The sequence below is a fragment of the Alligator sinensis genome, unplaced genomic scaffold, assembly GCF_000455745.1.
Source record: "Alligator sinensis unplaced genomic scaffold, ASM45574v1 scaffold203_1, whole genome shotgun sequence".
In the NCBI taxonomy this organism is placed as follows: Eukaryota; Metazoa; Chordata; order Crocodylia; family Alligatoridae; genus Alligator; species Alligator sinensis.
Window position 1 is genome coordinate 3,367,129 of NW_005841949.1, and position 18,039 is coordinate 3,385,167.

Here is an 18,039-nt window from a genome sequence, read left to right on the forward strand (position 1 = left end):
CAACAGATATACACTAGCTCTGTCAAGTGTACAGTTGGTATAATCAGTGTTGTGTGCATACAGTTAGTGCAGTCATTGTACAACCTATGGGTCAAGTATACAATTAATCTGACTGGCATACAGCTGGTGAGAGGAGTGTTTATCTGGAGTGGTGGGTGTATACCAGTGGCACTAAATGGACAATTTATGGGTTTTCAGCACTGTTTATGTCTATTTAAGAGATGGATAATAGAGTGAATCTTAACCTTGGACAGTTAAGAATTCTCTGTTAAATGTATCTGAAGTAAAACCATATCTAGAATGAATAAAAATATAATCAGTATGCAAAAAAGGAAGAATCCAGACTATCCATGGTGCCCTGTTCCCCAGACAATCCCTTACCTCCACACCACACTCATTTAATGGGTGAAGAAACAGCTCCTTGCGGTCTGGGCAGAGATGTGTGTACTGTCGGCGAAAATTGGCAGCTATATGCAGCATCATCTTCTCCTTAGCAGAATTTATCTTATAGGAGGCTGGTAACTGAGAGGTGTCCACAGAGCTCCAGTCAAATTCACTTCATATGATTAGGGGAGACAGAGAGAGACAGATCAGGAAAATATCAAAGTTTAGATGCACTGACCTATCTGGCAAGGCAGTCAGAGCTCCTTTAGGTTATTCTCCAGCACAACTGTTGCAAATTAAATAAATTTGAGGTCATATTTAGAGATGCATCATTCCAAAAAGGTGGGAATTAAACTTGACTGAGCTTCTTGCCATAATGAAAACAAGCTCTTATGAACAGGAGCAGACAAGCAGGCCTGCGAGTGCATTTATATGATTTCTGTAAATCTGATCCAATGGGGAACATATAAGAAATGCAGCATAAGTTCTCATTTCTCTCTCTCGCACACACATATATACACACGTGCACCCTGCTTACTGTATGTTTGGAATATGGACTTGGATCTTTGACAACTTCTCCTCTAGGTCTTGGAGTTCATCACCGATCTTAAAGGCTTTTTTCTCTTCCTCTTTCTCCTCTGCCTCATTCTCCCTCAGGGCCTCCATTTTGTCCCCTCAAGGGCTCCTAGGTGAAAAACACTTGCCAGAGTGAGACTGGGAGAGTGGAACTGGGTGCTACAGAAACACTGTTATACTTTGCTTGACGATGTGTTTTGGATGAGAAGACCTGATTTATCTCAGAGTGGGATTCTTGGGAAAACCTGATGCTGGGGATGAATTTAATCACACAGTGGATGCTGACTGCAAAGGAGTAAGATATATGGCTGGGAAATGAGTAAGCAAGAAGCCTATTGCTGATTTGATTGATTAAGCTCATTGGAACTGCTACCTATAGTCCAATAATCTGTCGCTAGAAATGTTCATCACCAGCTGCTTGAAGGAAGAAAAGCCTGCAGTAAGCAGAGACAGAATAAAACTCCCAACAGGGAATTTCTTCTTGATCTTCATTAGTCGTAGTTTGGTTTGTACCACAAAGCCTGAGGGTTTGGTCTCTTTAAGAATATATGAACGTTTCAGGCTTTATGGCGAAAGTTCTGGATGTTCCCATTTTTCCATGTAAATATCCTATATATTTCTTTTTTAAATTCTGTTAAGCAGTAGGCCAAAGTGCTGGAGTCCCATGATCATTTAATAGAATAACAGAATTATAAGGCTTGAAGGAACTACAATGGTTATCTAGTCCAACCTCCTCCACAGGCAGAGGATTCACTATCCCTGAACCATCCCAGACAGAGGCTTAGGCTTAGGCTCTCCAAAGAAGGAGATTTCACAGCTTCCCTGTACAACTTGTTCCATTATTCTACTGCTCGAACAGTTTGGAAATTTTCCCTGAGATTTCTTCTACACTTATTTCGGGGAAGTTTAGACCCATTGCCATGTGTCCTGCCCTTTGTGGTCAGGGGAAAACAATGTGTCTCCACAGGACGTCTTTCAAACAGTTGAAAACTACTAGCATGTCCCTCCTTGGCCTCCTGTTTTCCAAACCAAACATACCTACTTCCTTCCACCTGTTCTCATACAGCTCACTTTCCAATCTCCTCAGTCCTGTCTAATGTGCTGTTTTGCAGTTGTGTGACTCTTGTGTTAAGTTTGTGCAGAGGGCTCTGAGACCTCTGTGTAAGTGTTCTTCGGTAGAGAATTTTTACATGGAAATAAATAGCAGAGAAGCATAAGTATCTCCAAGGACTGTTTCTCTAGGTCAAACTGACCCCAAGTGTGTTTTGGGCTGTGGGGGAGATAGCAAGTGAAAATGAAGACACACACCTCTTTATCAGGCAATGTTTAGCTTGGCAGTATGAAAGGTATGTGGGGAAAGCAGAAGGGTGAGGGCATTTACTGAACTAAGCTAGAAATGTCCAGAAGGATAGAAAGGAAGAAGGGATTTCACACTGGATGTTCTATCTGGGCCATTCCCCTGAGTTCTGCTTCTTCCTGACCTGGCCTTTGGACTCTGCTTTGACCAGACCCACCTGAGTGGAGCTTCTCGCCGGAGTGCGCCAGCTCATCTCATCGTTGACAACCATATGGCTGTACATCTCTGGGTACTATCCCACATCTGTAAATCTGTTTCTCTATGTATGTGTTCAGCTTTTCTGGGTCTCCCCTATTTCCCACCTTGCTCCATCTTTGTTTCTATTCATTGCATTTATTAGTTGCATTGCTGAGCCTCTGCTGGGGAACAGGGCTGGGGGCAGTAGCAGGGCTAACGTGAAAGGGAAATAGTGAGGAACAACCCCCTCCTCTGTCTAGTGTTATGTTGCAGCACTCTCTCCTGCAGGTCCCCTCCTTTGGCTGGTGCAGTGAGAGCTCCCCCTTCTGATTCTATCTCCTCCAACCACTGTCCTGTGCCAACGCATAACTACTCCCTCTGCATTCAGCCGAGGTATGGCCACAGGGGTGTTGCAGATCAAGACCAAAGCTAGGTCAAGCCCCACCCCCTCCCCCAGTCATAGATGATCCCAGTTCTATCTCCTTCTATCTCCCAGGCACTCCTCCAGTGTCTGGCTTCCAGCCCCTCCTTGCCTCACCCCCACCTTTCAAGATGATCCTTCCCTGCCCTGAATACTCCCTCCCCTGTTGTTGTAGTCTAAAAGTCTGGTTTTCTGATTTACAGTGCAGTTTCCCCAAGACTCATGTTGTCTGATAGGGAATAGCTCACAGCTGTCTCATCTGTCAGCAGCACCGAGACCCGCTCCCTGCCCTGGGAAGGCTGCACCAACTCTCTTAGCTTGGCCTTCCTTGCTTAGACAGATAAATTCACCTCTGAATATAACTGCTCCCTTGGAGCTCGTATGTGGGCTGAATTTGCCCTGTGCATCAGTCACAGCCTTTCCCAAAGCCCTGTGGTGCTCCCCATCTCTGCCCAAAGGGCTCCCTGCCCCTCCACCAGTGCCCTTCCCCTCCACCATGGCCCTAACCAATAGACGCTTCCTTCCTCCACAGTCCTGGGGGTCCCCTGCTCCTTCCCATAAGGACACCCACCCCCTTTTTCTCTCCCGGGTTTGGCATAGCCCTTGTCTCCCACTTACACACCTCCACCACCCCAGACTCCATCTCCTGGTGCCTCCTGGGTGCAATTACTGAGCGATTGTCTCTGAGACACCCCCAACCCGGGTGATAAGCATCAATCCCCCAACAACCAAATCCCTCTCCCTGCAACCCTCCCCCTATCCCAGGCAGGAGCCCCAGGAACAGCCTCACCAGCTTCTCCTGTGCTCCCAGCCTGTTGATCTCCTTCACCATGGCAACTGTAGTGTCTGGGCTGAGGCTTCTGGGAGTTGTAGTCTCAGCATTTCTAGTAGTTCACTGTAAGAGAAAGGAGCCTGACTGGTGGCTTAAGAAAGAGCTGGTGTTTTTCCCATGTAACTCTGCTGCAGAGTATTCATAGATTCATAGATTCATAGATGTTAGGGTCGGAAGGGACCTCAATAGATCATCGAGTCCGACCCCCTGCATAGGCTTAAAATGGAAAGAAAATTTAAAATCCAGGCCTAAATATTCACAGGCTGGGCTTAGAGCAGGGCCACACTGCATCCTGTGCTGAACATGGTCCTTCATCTAATTTTCACCTCAGTGCTCTCTGTTTACCATTTGTAATTCATTCATCTTGGATTGAGAAATTAGTCCAGGGAGTTTCTCTCCTTGCTTCTACTCAGTTTCAGAATCAGGGTTTTCCTCATCACCTTTTGCCTTAACACACTGAAAAGAAACAATGAAAGGGGCAATGCAAATTCACTACTCACATTTTAACATGGATGCATATACTTTATGGGGGGGAGGGGAGTCTGTTAATATTAATTTGGCAACTATTTTAAATAAAAAATGTTGAGTTATTTTTCTTTGCTGGTTTCTGAGCCTGTAGTGTGCACTTGTTTTACATTTTCAAGGTATTCTTTTTCTTCTTGTGAATAACGGCTGAAATTCTTCTTCCGTCTTTTGATTCCAGCAATCTGAGTCTTGAATAATATTATGAATGTAGTGATAAATTCTGATGAGGTTATGCTATCTTAAATAATTTTATTTGGTCTGTACTCCATAAACTGTTGGGTTTTATAAAACATTCAGAATCTTTGCATTAAGTGGTTTACCACTGTTTGAGGATTCCCTCAGAGAGCAAAGGTGTAGCGTATAGGAATAGAGTTGTATCTCTTGATATTGCTTGCGAGACTTTCAGTAGTACTTGCTATGTTTTATATTTTACAAACCACTGAAAACCATTCAGAGTAGAAGTATGTATGTAGTCAAACTTTGCATATATTTGCATTGGTAGTAGAGTTATTTGGTACCAGTCCATGCCAATGTTGTATCTTCCTAGTCTTGCTACTGGGATCTGTCTTACCAAAACAAACAAAAAAGAATCATGAAGGGGAGAGTGCAAAGACTTCTCTTCATTGACTTCTCTGTGTTATGTCAGGGTCCCTGACCAGTGAGCTAGAAGGAAAGATGTTCATGGGTTGAGATCTTGATGAGTACTTCCTCCATTGCCACAATTAAAGGATTGATGCAATCACTGGGGAAGTTTGAGGTGGGGGATGGGGAAGGATCAGCTGTTGAAAGATGATATAAAGAGGCCAGCTGGGTGAAGGGAAACAGAAAAGTGGGCAGTTGTATGCAAGCGAGGTTATAATATCCTGACAATGGTGAGTAAATTGAAAGCTAATGACATTAATATCTCTGTATTATTATTGCTGAAGTGGTGGATTTTTGTTCCTAGGATGTAGCTTCCAAGAAGACAACTCCATCTTTTTCTTTCGTCATTAAAGCAATTGGCAGGATTTCCTAAATCCTGGTCTCCCCTCATATAAAGGGTCCTGATTCCCCACTGTTTTACTCCTTTTCTAGTTTTTTACACCTAGGCAAGGTGTATGCAAAGAGCTAGAACAGTAGTATTTCACAAGTGCCTGGCACTGATATCAGTGCTTTCATAATGTAACCAGCAGTGGGGAATCAAGTTCAAGGAATGCAGCTGGTTTCTACTTCTTCTGCTAGTCTCTATCAAGACTGGTCTAATTCAGAGCTGTAGGAGTAATGCACTAATAATTGGAGTGTCTCTATACAGTGCTCCATCCATTTATCTATTGTAGTGCCTCTATACAGAGCAAAGTGCAGGGCTTCATAAAGTGAGTGGATGTTAACACTCCTCACTTCCTAGATGGGGAAGTGAGACACAGAAATAAATGACTTGCCCAAAGTCTACTGGAGGTGCTAGAATAGAACCTACTTTTCCAGTTTTGAAGCCCTGGGAAAAAGTTTAGATCAGAGTGTACAAATGCTGCCAAATGAGAACAGGAGCTTTTTGCTGTCATGTAAATGACTGCATGAAGCACAGGGCAATGGAGAATCCATCTGATGCCCTCTCCAGGAGCTCATGCTAATGTGGAATAAGATCTCAAATACAGGATTCAGGTTTACAGTGCTCATGTGTGCCAACCCATCTAACTCTTTAAGCAAGGAACTACCCCTGGCATCTGGCTTGATTGCTGTGAGCAAGCATAAGCTTTGAAGAGGAGAAAGTAGCCTTGTACTTTATTGCTTTGTGACATAAATTTAAACCATGTTCATAGCTTTTATTATGCAATCCCTCTTGCCTTAGACTTGTGGAAGGAATTGTAGGAGGAAAAAGATCTCCTTGTAACTTAAACTTACTTATATTTCATTAAAAGATAAAAGTGGACCCTGTACGGAGGAACAACCCTTTCCTTCCTTTCTTGTGAGTGTTTACTAAAGCCTTTGTTGTGTGATTTTGATCAGAGGCTGAGGTCTAAGGGGAGGAGGTCAGTTCCTTGTCATCTGGGTTTATTTTTATCTGTTTCCTGATCTTCCAAGCCCTGAGTCAGTGGAATGGCCCTGGTTGGCTAAGCACTAAAGTGCTTTTCTGAAAAACAAAATTTGTTCCTGCACTTTGTCTTCAGTAGGATGGGTGATGGGAATGAGGTTTTGCTGATCATGCCTGGAGGGTAGGCATTGACTTGGTGGCCTTCAAATGGAAGAAATAGCATTAGAAGTAGAAGAAATAACATATGAAATGTACAAAAATACAGCGGGGTGATGGGGAGACCACATGGGGAGTTAATGACATAGTTTGCTAGAGTAAAAGATGTCTTCCAAAATCTGGGTAAGCTAAGCTTGCAAGACAAAAATAGCTGCATATGTTGAATGAATTAACTCATGAGTGACTGGTGCCTCCTGAATCTGGGGGGCACCCGCAGAAGCCACCGACGGTGGCGGCCCTGTCAGGGGGGCACCAGCACAGCCGACAGTGCAGTGTCAGCCGTCGGGGGGGGGCACCGGCCCCATCGAGGGGGTATGTGCACCCCTGTACACTCCCTACCAGTTGCCTATGAATTAACTCTAAAGCAGTGATTCTTAACCAGGGTGCCACAACACCCTGGGGTGCCTTAAGATCCTTTCAATAGTGCTGTGGAGTGCCACACAATATTAGCACTGTTAGATGTGTAAATACTTACACATGGTTCAAAAAATAAACCCAGAGATTTCAAATAGGAATCTATAGTGGCAAAACCATTCTAACCTGTTGTGAGCTTTGCAAGTTCTTTGCAGCAGAATTGCTCTATTATTTTCCCATAATAATAATTTTAAAAGGAATGAAAGCTAAGAGCTGACATTTTCAGAGAGATACCTTGAGACCAACGAGGGGTAGTGAAAAAAGTGGAGAACCATAACTGTAAAGGAAAATGTGCTTCCTGCCTTCTAGACAGATCAAGTATGTCATCTCATCATGCTATGAGAGGATTCTTTATAACTGACTATCAGCATCTCCACAGATAACTGATGAGCATGCTAGAAATCCAAACAAACTGGAACCTGCTTGTTTTTTCAGGGAGCGACTGTGATGTTCTGGATGCTGATGTCTGCCCTCTGGCTGGCTGGCAGTGAGAGCTACCATAGTGAGTCTCTTTAAATGACGTCTTGAGGGACAAACCCAGATAAAATATGAAAAAGGAGGGTGAAATCCTAATTTGAAAGGATTGATTTCAGGAAGGGAGGAAACAGGAGGAAAAACACACAGAAATACAGCTGTTACACTAAAGCTTTGAGAGCACAGTGAAGTCATTCTCTCCTCCCAGCAGTAGGAAGCCTACTACCTGCCAACCCAGTGGTGACAGTTCTTCAGAGGCTGCAAAATCATCACATTCACCCTGTCTCTGAGCAAAGCAAGTTAACTCATAGGAGCACCATGCTAGCGCAACTGGATAGTTCCCAATACTAGAGTTAGTGCATTGAACTCTACACTGGTCCATGCAACATGAATGTAATTTGAGATTAGATGTTCAGGGTTTCAGCTCAAACAAGGGAAGATGGAGGCTTTCTTGGTGGGTGCTCAAGAGTGACTGTATCTTTAATTTCTGATGCCTCAGCAGAGGTCAGTCATTGACATAAAGTTTGTTTGGGAATCTAAATGGTGACTTTAAATAAGAGAGACTCTGTTTTTGCTTTAAATAAATGTCCCACCCGCTGCTGAGCAGAGCCTTAACTCAAACCTGGGCATGAGTTGACTGGAGCTTGCTCCACTATTACAAGTAGTCATTCTTTTAAACACATGCATCTTCCCTCTGATGTAGCTGATCTGAAGAAGCTACATGGCAGAATGGGAGAAGCTGTCCTTCGTCCCAAAAGAAGTCCACGTGTCTGCTGGCCCAATCCATGTAAGCACCAAGGAGAATGTCAGAGAGTTGAGGAGAAATCACCCTGCATCTGCAAGCCGGGCTTCACTGGACCATTCTGTCAAGGTAGGCCTAGGGAGATAGACCGGAGGGTGGGCGTGACGCTGGGCTCTGCATCAGCCTACTCACAGGCACTGAACCAAAGTCTGAAGGCAGGGTAGAGAGGCACTATATAGACTGACTGAATCAGCGATGCATAAGTTTTTGTGAGTAAGAGCTCACTCCTTTACATTCCATTACATGTCTCCATCAACTACTATGAGGAAAAGACTTGCTGAATTAGGAGCAGCTACTTAGAGTGTTATGGGGCAGGTATTTGATATGATGCTGATATCTTTTCCAATGGCGGTGAAGGCTTCATGTGATAGCTGTGCTTGTAATAAAAGTATTGCCTTCTACAGTAAATGAGGGAAAATAATTTCTTCCTTTCCACAAGAAAATGTGGGTGTCTGCCAATCCTGGAGAGGGGAAATAAGGGTGGATCTCTAAGCCATCTCTTGCTACAGCAGCATTAATACCCCAGGAGCCCACTTCGGCCCTATGACAGCAGTTCTGATGCTGATCTGTGGCCCACAGAAAGCCCATCTCTTCTAAGGACATGCTGGAGGTGCTTCTGTGAGAGTTCAATATACTTCAATCAATTTAGAATGAATCTTGCTGGTTGTAACCCATTTCAACGCCTTTTGGAGCCAAAAAAGTTGGGCAAAATGAGCAGGGTTGCTGGAACTAGCTCAGCTGCTTTGTCTCTGTTCAGATTTCTGGACTAACTCAGCCATGATCAGAGGGTGACAATGTTGCAGGAGGATAAATAGAACCCGATGTTAATAAATGTGAAGAGCTGCATTTGAGAGAAGAGATTACTGCCGCAGACACCCCCTCCTCCCTTTTTCTTAACTAAGCAGCTTCACTCACTGTCACTATTAAAAAAAGGCATTGCCCTTTGTCAGCTTAAGCCTATCCCCCTGCCACTATGATAAAATGAACACTATGTTGATGTAGAATGGGGAGTCTGTGAGGAGATATCCATAAAAGTCTATAACACAAGGACTTTACAATAGGAGGAAACTTAAGAACCTCTGGCTGAGAGAACCTGCCTTTTCCTTAGTCACTAATAAGAGATTTCAACATAGCCAAATCAAGAGCTTCCAGAAAAAAGTGACCAAAATTACTGCTTGCTATTTAGTCAAAAGAGTCCCTTTCAGCTTCCCAGGGTGATGGTACATCATGTAATGTCTCTATGGACATTTTAGCCATGATGACTTAAGCCCAGGACCTGTGGATCTATGGTTCTAAACTTAAAGGTCATGTCTTTCAGCTTGGAGGCAGCAGCAGATCCTCCATGATCTTGTCAGCTGAGGGGGACAAATCCCAACTGGCGGTTCTAGCCACTGTCAAAATGATGTACTGCCTGCAGTAGTGCTGGGTCATAGCATAGGTGACCCGAGGGCTCCTTCAGGCCTCATCTTTATTGCTATTCCAGATCGCTTTTTCCCCAGATGTGGTCCTGAAGCTGACATGTGAGGAAGATCACATGAAGATGATGGTGAGGAAGGAAGCATTTAGCTTATTAAGAATCCCCTTGGCACTTGTCCACTTGAAGAACAGCACTTGCAAGGTGTCGGAAAAAGAGGAAGGGGGAGCAACCTTCTTTGCAGCCACTCTTACTGGCAAGAACCATACTGTGTGTGGGTCAGTAATTCGGGTAAGGGTCCATCTATGGATACTTCTGATTAGAAGCTGGAAGAATAGGAAGCCATTCCTAGACAGAATACCAAGGTGACAGACAAGTGGGCATATTTTATTTCTAAAGAGCATTGGTACCAAAAAGTCCTAGCTTTAAATCAAAGTTTCTTCAAGAGTGCTGGAAAGCTGGCCAATGTAAAACATGTAGGATGGTCAGTGGTTCTTTCTCTACTTTTGCTGAATTGCTTCAGGGGGCACAGTGCTTGGCTTGTCCAGCAGAGCATGGTGGTCTTCATTCTCTGTTTCCTAACTAAAAGCTCCCAATGATCCGTGAGATAGTAGTACTACAACATCATCCCTTGGGGCTTTAGCCTCAGAATTGGAGTGGATTGTTGCCACCTAATGGAAAGCTTCACTGATCAAGAGGCAGAAGTTCCTTTCTAGAGTATAAAGTCCTAGTTCTTGTCCCATAGGGCACCTATGAGGCATGGTTTAACTTAATATCTCTGTGCAGCACAAATCTCTGTTTCACTGCTATATGCTGAACCATGTCTACTACAGTAGAGCCTTGGAACATACAATGCATCTTCCTATTGAAAGTCTATTACTATGATTCCCTAATTTTGGGGGGCAGGGGTGTCATGCCCCATTTTTTACTTTGATACTGCTGTATAGCCCTATGATTCTGTGTTATGAATAATACAAAGCAACACTTTACATAGCTGCAACCACATCATATCCTCTCCTGCAACCCAAATGGTAGTGTAGAATTGTTCTTGATTTTTCCTTTCTCTTCCTTTTCCTCCCTTTTCCTCCTCTACTTTCTCTTTCCTTCTTCTCACTTGCCCTCTAGCAGTTCATTGTATACCCCAGTTTGGGAAACTGATCAATAGCAGTATCTAACAGAGGCCTCTGACCTCCTTGCCACAGGCCGGAGCAGGTAAGCCATAACAAGTACAATGTCAAGCACATGGTTGACATGAAGGATGTGATTTGAAGACCGTTTCTCTCCCATTCCAGCAAAACACATCACATGTATCTTACTCCAATGTGATAGAGTCAGACAGGGAAGTCCAGGGTGTGATCTCCAGGAGTGTCATTCTGAGGTTGAACTTCACCTGTGTCTATGCCTATGAGCAGGTTGTTGGGCTTCCCTTCTCCCTCACTGCTATTGACACGTGAGTTGCTTGCCTTCTCTTTTCCCTTGATGTGTCAGCTCTCTTTCTGCCCTTGGCCCAGTGGTGCAGCGTGGTCATCATTGTGTAGTTTCTACCCTCTGCCTATATTGCATTGTCAAAATTGTACATAGAAGATCTGATCCCAATTATCCAAAATTCCATCAGTAGTCAATAGAGGTGATGTCTGCTTTGGCCTCTGAAATAGGGGTCTCTTGTATTTAAAAAAGCTGTGAGAATTAGTCCCCTGAATAAAATAGAGATCTGCAGAGGAATGGGGCAAGCTTTGAGAGCAGCATTATGTCAAGGCCCCTTCCCCTCACTTCTCTCACAGTGAACTAAATGACCAGCTTGGATTGCAGACACAAGTGGGCCGGAGGCAGACTTGCCCTCTTCACAGTGGGTGAAGTGAAACTGCAGAAACTTGGGGGTAGGCGAGTGCAAGGGGTCCATCTTGTTTGAAGGTGGCCTATAGTTTAGGAACACATGTTGAAGGGAAGCGAGGGTCTCACTTTTCAGGAGGTGCATTAATAAGAACATGGACATTGGATACAAACCTTTCCTCCTAGCCATTTAATGCAAACTAACTGTCTTGCAGTTCACAAGTGAGCTAGAGGGCCCAGGAAAACACCCCCAACTAACACCTCTTGAGGGGTGTGTGAGGAGATATCTCTTGGGTACGGTACAAATAGGCCAGTAGGCCAACCTTAATGGGAATGGCAATGTCCATGAAACCTCTTTCTCTTTTGTCCTCATGCTGCCAGATACTCCAGGTTAGAGGCCTATCTCATTGTGCATGGCTGTCACTAAAGATTGGCAGTGGGTCCCAACAAAAGGTTTCCACATGGGAGGTACTGGGACTTTCCACTAGCATTTGTTATGAGTGGCTGGTGATGTCTGGTGCTGCCTCCATCTTGCCTTCTTCTAACTCCAGGCCTGGTCTTCCTGATTTTCTCCTAGGCAGGTGCAGTTCATTGTCAAAGAAGGGAAGTTCAACGTCACCATGAACCTGTACAAGACCTCCTCTTACATGGAGCCCTATCAGCAGCAGCCTGCTGTCCTCCCAGTAACGGAGACCCTCTATGTCCTGCTGCAGCTGGTAGGGCAGAACTTGCTGCGGTACTTCCTCCTGAGCATTAAGGACTGTTGGACCACCCCAACTGCAGACCCCAACCAGGAAGTGCGGCACCAGCTTATCTGGAAGGGGTAAGAGTGGCAGGGCTCCAGCTTTCTCATGCCAAAGGGAGCATGAGAAAACCCACGTGTCCTAACCCTAACCTATCTTTGGAGGGAGAACATCTTTCCTTGCTGCTGTATGGTGGAATAAGGGGCAGACTGCTGCTGTCCCCCTCCAGATGCAGGCAGACGAGGGATTTAGTAATGCTGATAACAAGGTAGAAAAGCTGCCTACCCCACGAGTGATAGTTATATAATCGCAAGCAATTGTTGCTATGAAGAACATGTGGCTTTAGATCCTTCTGCTGATAGTACATCAGTACAGCAAAGGTAAGTCAGCACCTTGCAGTCTTCCACCAAGAAAATCAAACTCAAAGATTATGGCTGATCAAAATCATAGAATCAGTGTTGGAAAGGACTTCAAGGGTGATCTCCCTAAACTGATGCTCATCTTTAAGGATACCTGTATCTTTAAATTAAAGATACAAGGGCCCTGATCTCATTAATTTTCAGACTATTTTCCTAAACCATTCCCGACAGATACTTATTCATACTTTTCTTGAAAACCTTCAAAGAAAGAGATTTAAATTTCAAGAAGGAGACTCTGATTCAAGAGTTTCTTTTTCCAGAGGAGAAAAGAATGCAAGTTCCTTTTTCTCATTTCCCCCAACTATTCCAGTGGTGAAAAGGGGAGGAATAGGAGGAAAATAATGTGTGGGAGAAGAGAGGGAAAAGATTGGAGATTAAATGAAAAATTTTGATGAGAAAAATCTTCCATTTTGCTAAATGCTGAAAAAAGTCTATCCAGTTCTACCTGTGTCTGGCATCTCCATTTGACCTGTACTGTGGAAAGCAAGACTTCTTGTACGCAAAGTCTTTTCCAGTGACAGAATATGGTGGGGCGGCGGGGACCTACATCTCATACTGCAGAAAGGCCCAGGCTGACTCAACCCTTTGGCTTCCCCCTGTTCCAGGTGTCCACATGATGAGACAGTGACGTACATCAGTGCTATTGGAAACAGCACCATGGCAAAGTTCAGCTTCCTGCTGTTCAAGTTCACCAACTACTCTGAGGTGTTCCTGCACTGCCAAGTTCAGCTGTGTCATCCTGATGGCCCTGAGCCCTGCATCAGGGTAAGGCTTCCTTGCCATCAGGACTGACCTAACCTTCCAAGAAAACTTCTTCCTTTGATCTTGCTTGTTGGAGGTAGAGAGCTTTGCTTCCACACAACATTTAGTTCAATTAACTCAGCTGAATGAAGAGCATTCCATAAGAGCTGGCTTGCATTAAAAAAATAAACTAAAGATACAAGGGCCCTGATCTCACTTATTTTCAGACTAGCCTCCCTCTTTATGACTGTCACTTGGGTAGCTGGCCATCTACATGAAGGCTTTATCACACAAGACTCATGGATGTGCAGTAGGAGACCAAACTGAGGCCCCTTTAAAAATTGTGTCCTTTATTATGTAGTTTCTCCCCAGTTCAGACACCAGCCACCTGGCTCTTACTACTTTTTTCATAAAGGAAGAACATAGCCAGACTGCTTCCTCTTAAGGGACAGTTGCTCAGTTATGGAGGTCCTCTTCTTGCCTCTTTGCAATCCAAATACTAACCTATGGAGGAAGACCTTTTACTTAAGCCTTCCTTTTAATGACAGCTGTCTACATCTAGCTTTTCAGTTTGCCTGAATGCTGAATAAACAAGCTGCTAACCTCTATGTAGCTTATAGTGTTTTATATAAACTTGGAATTGCAGGCTTTTCATTGTGATGTCACTGTAAACGACAAGTTGGGCACAATATTCATGTAGTAAGAAGCAGTAAGTAGGAAAGCCGAGCTCATAATCAAGAGGATGGGATATTTCTTCTGTGTATGAGAAAGAAGTGCAAAAATATCCTCATCCCCATGTCTTTGCTTGCTCATCTCTATTTTGTTCATAGGAATGTCCCAGGAAGTTCAAGAGGAAAAGGTCTCTTGAGGATGACTACAGGAAGATTGTCTCTTATGGACCCATCCATCTTCTGGCCTCTTCACTCTCTGGAGCACAGGATGTTGACTCTAGTAGAGAACGACAGGATGTTTGGGGTATGTATATTCTTTCCTGGCTAGGATGGGAGCAGCACAAAGTGGAGCAAGGGCAGTGATACTTCCTCTGTAGGTTGTGTTTTGTTGTTGAATGAGGCTGCTGTGTTCTGTACCCCACAATGTGGAAATTTAGAGTCTTTCAGGTGCTAACATCTCTATGCTCTTAGACTGTAATCTGCACAGGGTCATAATTACAAGCTGTAGAATGTGTAATGAGAGCCTAGTCCCACTCTTTAAATCTGCCTTCTCCTCAGCCAGTTGTCTGTGCTGTATCACTGATTTGCTTGGAAGATCAGGAGAAGGTGGATGGTGAATCAAGAGCAGAGTAGGTACTGATTCTGGAAAGGGAGTGCTAAGGGCTAGCTCTTTAATGAATGTTAGGAGCAAGGAACTGATTAAACCATAGCCCTGAAGTACACAGTTATGACAATCTGGGTGTATCTTCACTGCCTAGATGTATCTTGCTCACTCATGTGATGTTTAGTAGATAACATGGCTCTTTCGTATCAGAGGAAGTGACCCCAGCCTCCCAACATTCACTGTGATGGGAGATGTTCTACTGGTGTGCATAACGTCTGCCAGGGAGATTAAAGAACACAACCACTTATTTTCTTTTCAGCAGCACATCTCTGGATTCCTGGTGCTGCGGTAATGCTGTGTGCGGTTGGTCTCTCCATTCTGGTTGCTGTAGTCATAGTTATGAAGAAACGAGTGATATAAACACAGTGCCATTTCCAAATAAACCTAACAATAGCTAAGAAGAGCTGTCTGTCTGCTTCTTTAAAGAGATTTTTTCAAAAGAATAGACTGCTTTCTCTAGCTGAGAGAAGATGATACAATGCACTGGGCTGCAAAAGGTTAAACTACTTAAAGCTTCTCTGTCCCCCATATTGCCTAGCTGTTGAGAGTCAGCAGATCTTCCTTACTCCCCGACCTGTTGCACAAAATCCAATCCCCTGTGTATACGTGCTCTGCTGGATTCACAAAGCCTAGCCATTGTCTGAAAACAAGGGCTTTGACAGATACCAGCACTTTCAGCTAAGGTCCTGGGTTCTAAGGTAGCACAGTTTTGACAGGTTCAGTTCCCATGAAAGTCAGTGAATCAGGTGCCAAACTGCCCTTCATGCTGCCAGCAATTTCATCCTGGTCACTGAGGCCATACATTTCTTTTAAAGCAGTGATGTTTTATTCTTGTGAACCATTAAAGCACTCTGCTGTTGGTGTTGGTCCTTTCAGGGAATAGATTGACTAAAACGATTTTTAAAGCAACACTAGTGTGGCTGTTAACATGGAAACCAAAACCTAGAACTTGCTTGCTTGTATCTTGAGTCTCATGCAAATTGCTACTTTACCATCAGCCTGTAACACTATGCTTCCTCCTCTCCTAGCCAGTCTGTGCTGCCACAGCTTGTTCTTGTCCATGATCCCCTGGCTCTTGGATTTAGTTAATTTTTCAGATGAACATACCACAGGGTTTTTTACTGCAATGGGACACACATTTATAGCCACCTAGACGAGAGACTTAATAAACTGTTCAACAGAGGGAGTAATACAACATATAATCTTCAGGCACAAGATCTGTTCTATAAGCCAATCATCTGTCTTGAGCAAACTATGATAGTAGATTTAATGCTTAAGTTACCTCAGAGACATGTTGGAACCTTGGTACCATGTTTTCAGTTTGGGCACAACATACAAATCTTACAAATGTGGTGCCCGTTGTCATGACACCTCTTTCCTGGGTTCCTATAGGAGGTGATTTGAAGTAGCAAACTCCCCAAATCTACTTAAGAGAACAAACCTTTTGGAAAATGGGTGCCCCCACAACTGCATGTAAAACTGTGTGGGCATTAGGGCCGTGCGAGTCTTCAGATCCCGCTTTGGATCCGGAGCCGCTTTGGATCTGGAGCTGCTTCGGATGCTTTGGTGTCCAAAGCGGCCCATCTGGATCAAAGCAGGGTCTCAGCAATGATATCCAAAGCAGGTCAGAGAGCATCCAAAGCGCTTTGGATCCACTCCAGATGCTTCGGACCTGCTTCGGCTATCTTGATGCACAATTAGAAGAGGGAGGGGGAGTGGGGGAGGGACGGAGAGTCGGGGCGGGGAGAGGGGGAGCAGGGGAGAAAGCTGACATCTGTAGGTCGCCAGTGAGAAGGATTTCTCCCTGGCTACCTTTCCAATGGCAGCGTCTGTGGGGTGGGACTAGAAACACCATAAAAGCCTCTGTTTGCAGCCCTTCTGTGCCTTTTGTAGCTCGTTCCCTGTCAGCGACTGTGAAAGAGGAGCGCTCAGACTGAGACTTGCCTGCTCCTTTTTCTTGTTATGAAGGAGTGGGTAGGATTTAGCTTAGCTTAATTTAGTTTAGCTATTCTAGTCAATTATTATTAGTATTACAATTCAATTTATTTCTTTGAATTTATATTTGCTCTTTTTTTTGGAAACTTTGCAAAAAGAAAGGTGTGTTTTCCCAGCCAGTGTGATCTATCACTGTGCAGGGAGGCACAGATTGCTTGTACGCATGTATGCACGCACGCACACACACACATACACAGAGACCCACAATATAGAAAAAAAATCACAGCAGAAGACAGATATTTACAGCAGAACAAGACAGACAAATATACAAAAGGATTCACATGCACACAGAGACCTTTTGCAGAACAGGAAAGATCAATATGAATCATGCTGGAAAGGCAGGTACCAGGTCTTCTGGCAGAGGAGGAAGAGGGGATAGGGGGAGAGCAAGAGCTGCAATCTCCCCCCCTCCCAAACACAGACACATTCTATTCCCAAGCAGCCATGACATCAGTGCTGCCAGTGGAAGCCAGGAGGTGGGAGCAGTGTCTGCACCTGACGTCTCTGTACCTGCACCACCTCCGCTCAGTCCAGAAGTGGGCACCAGCAGTGGAATCACTGCCTGCTCCTCCCAATTTCAGCTCTCAGTGTGAGCCTCCCACTGCCAGAGGAGGAGCTGGAGCTGGAACCAGGGATGCTGAGTGTGCTGGCTCAAGCAACTCTGGGGACTGAGTGGGAATCAGAATTAGTGCTCCACACCCCTCACGTTTCCTCTAGGCCCTCGTCTCCTCCGGAAAGCAGCACCTTGGAGGAGGCTGAGGTTGTGAAGGCAAATGGCTCAGCTGAGGCAGCTCCTCCTGCTTTTCAGCCTCAGCCTGCTGAGAAGGGAAAAAGGCAGGATCCTCGCCCTCAGCCCAGAAGTGGGGGAGTAGTGTAGTGTGGGATCATTTTGAGGTGGCAGATGATCCCAGGTTTGCCATCTGCCAGCACTGCCGAAGGCACAGGAGCCGTGGCAAGGACTTGAGACACTTCTCCACCATGGCCATGCTGCTGCATCTGAGGAGGCACCACCCCCTTGCCCTTCTTCCTGCTCAGCCTGGCACCAGTGCAAGCATGCCAAAAGGGAAGTCCCCCACTCACTCCAAAGCTCGCTTACCCACAAAGCAGAGGCAGGCCACACTGGACCAGTGGGGGAAAGGTGGACAGAAAGTGGGGTGCGTTCCCAAGGTGCCTGAGATCACCCAGAGCATTGGGGAGATGCTTGCTCTGGATAGCCAGCCCTTCTCCCTAGTTGAGCGGCCAGGGTTCAGGTGGCTCATAGCACTTCTGGCACCATTTTACAAAGTGCCCACATGCACCACCTTTAGCAGGGCGGTGGTGCCCTCTCTGTATGAGGCATGCAGGGAGTACTTGAGGGAGGAGCTGTGCAAGGCAGG

At 45.0% G+C, this 18,039-nt stretch overlaps 2 protein-coding genes across 2 annotated transcripts in view; one reads left to right on the forward strand and one right to left on the reverse strand.

Annotated features, from left to right (window-relative positions):
- The window catches only part of DRC7 (dynein regulatory complex subunit 7), a 31,777-nt gene extending 27,976 nt beyond the window's left edge, over positions 1–3,801 (reverse strand). The window contains exons 1-3 of the mRNA XM_006020242.2: positions 3,706–3,801; positions 923–1,069; positions 382–556 (exon numbers count right to left, since the gene is read on the reverse strand). Coding sequence (XP_006020304.1) covers positions 382–556; positions 923–1,050 — 303 coding nt within the window. The 5' untranslated portion in view covers positions 1,051–1,069; positions 3,706–3,801. The remainder of the gene's footprint in view (positions 1–381; positions 557–922; positions 1,070–3,705) is intronic.
- The window catches only part of LOC102370303 (uromodulin-like), a 20,802-nt gene continuing 5,291 nt past the window's right edge, over positions 2,529–18,039 (forward strand). The window contains exons 1-8 of the mRNA XM_025199772.1: positions 2,529–2,546; positions 7,346–7,412; positions 8,088–8,255; positions 9,686–9,891; positions 10,893–11,050; positions 12,008–12,253; positions 13,198–13,357; positions 14,164–14,308. Of these exons, the coding sequence (XP_025055557.1) occupies positions 2,529–2,546; positions 7,346–7,412; positions 8,088–8,255; positions 9,686–9,891; positions 10,893–11,050; positions 12,008–12,253; positions 13,198–13,357; positions 14,164–14,308 (1,168 nt within the window). The remainder of the gene's footprint in view (positions 2,547–7,345; positions 7,413–8,087; positions 8,256–9,685; positions 9,892–10,892; positions 11,051–12,007; positions 12,254–13,197; positions 13,358–14,163; positions 14,309–18,039) is intronic.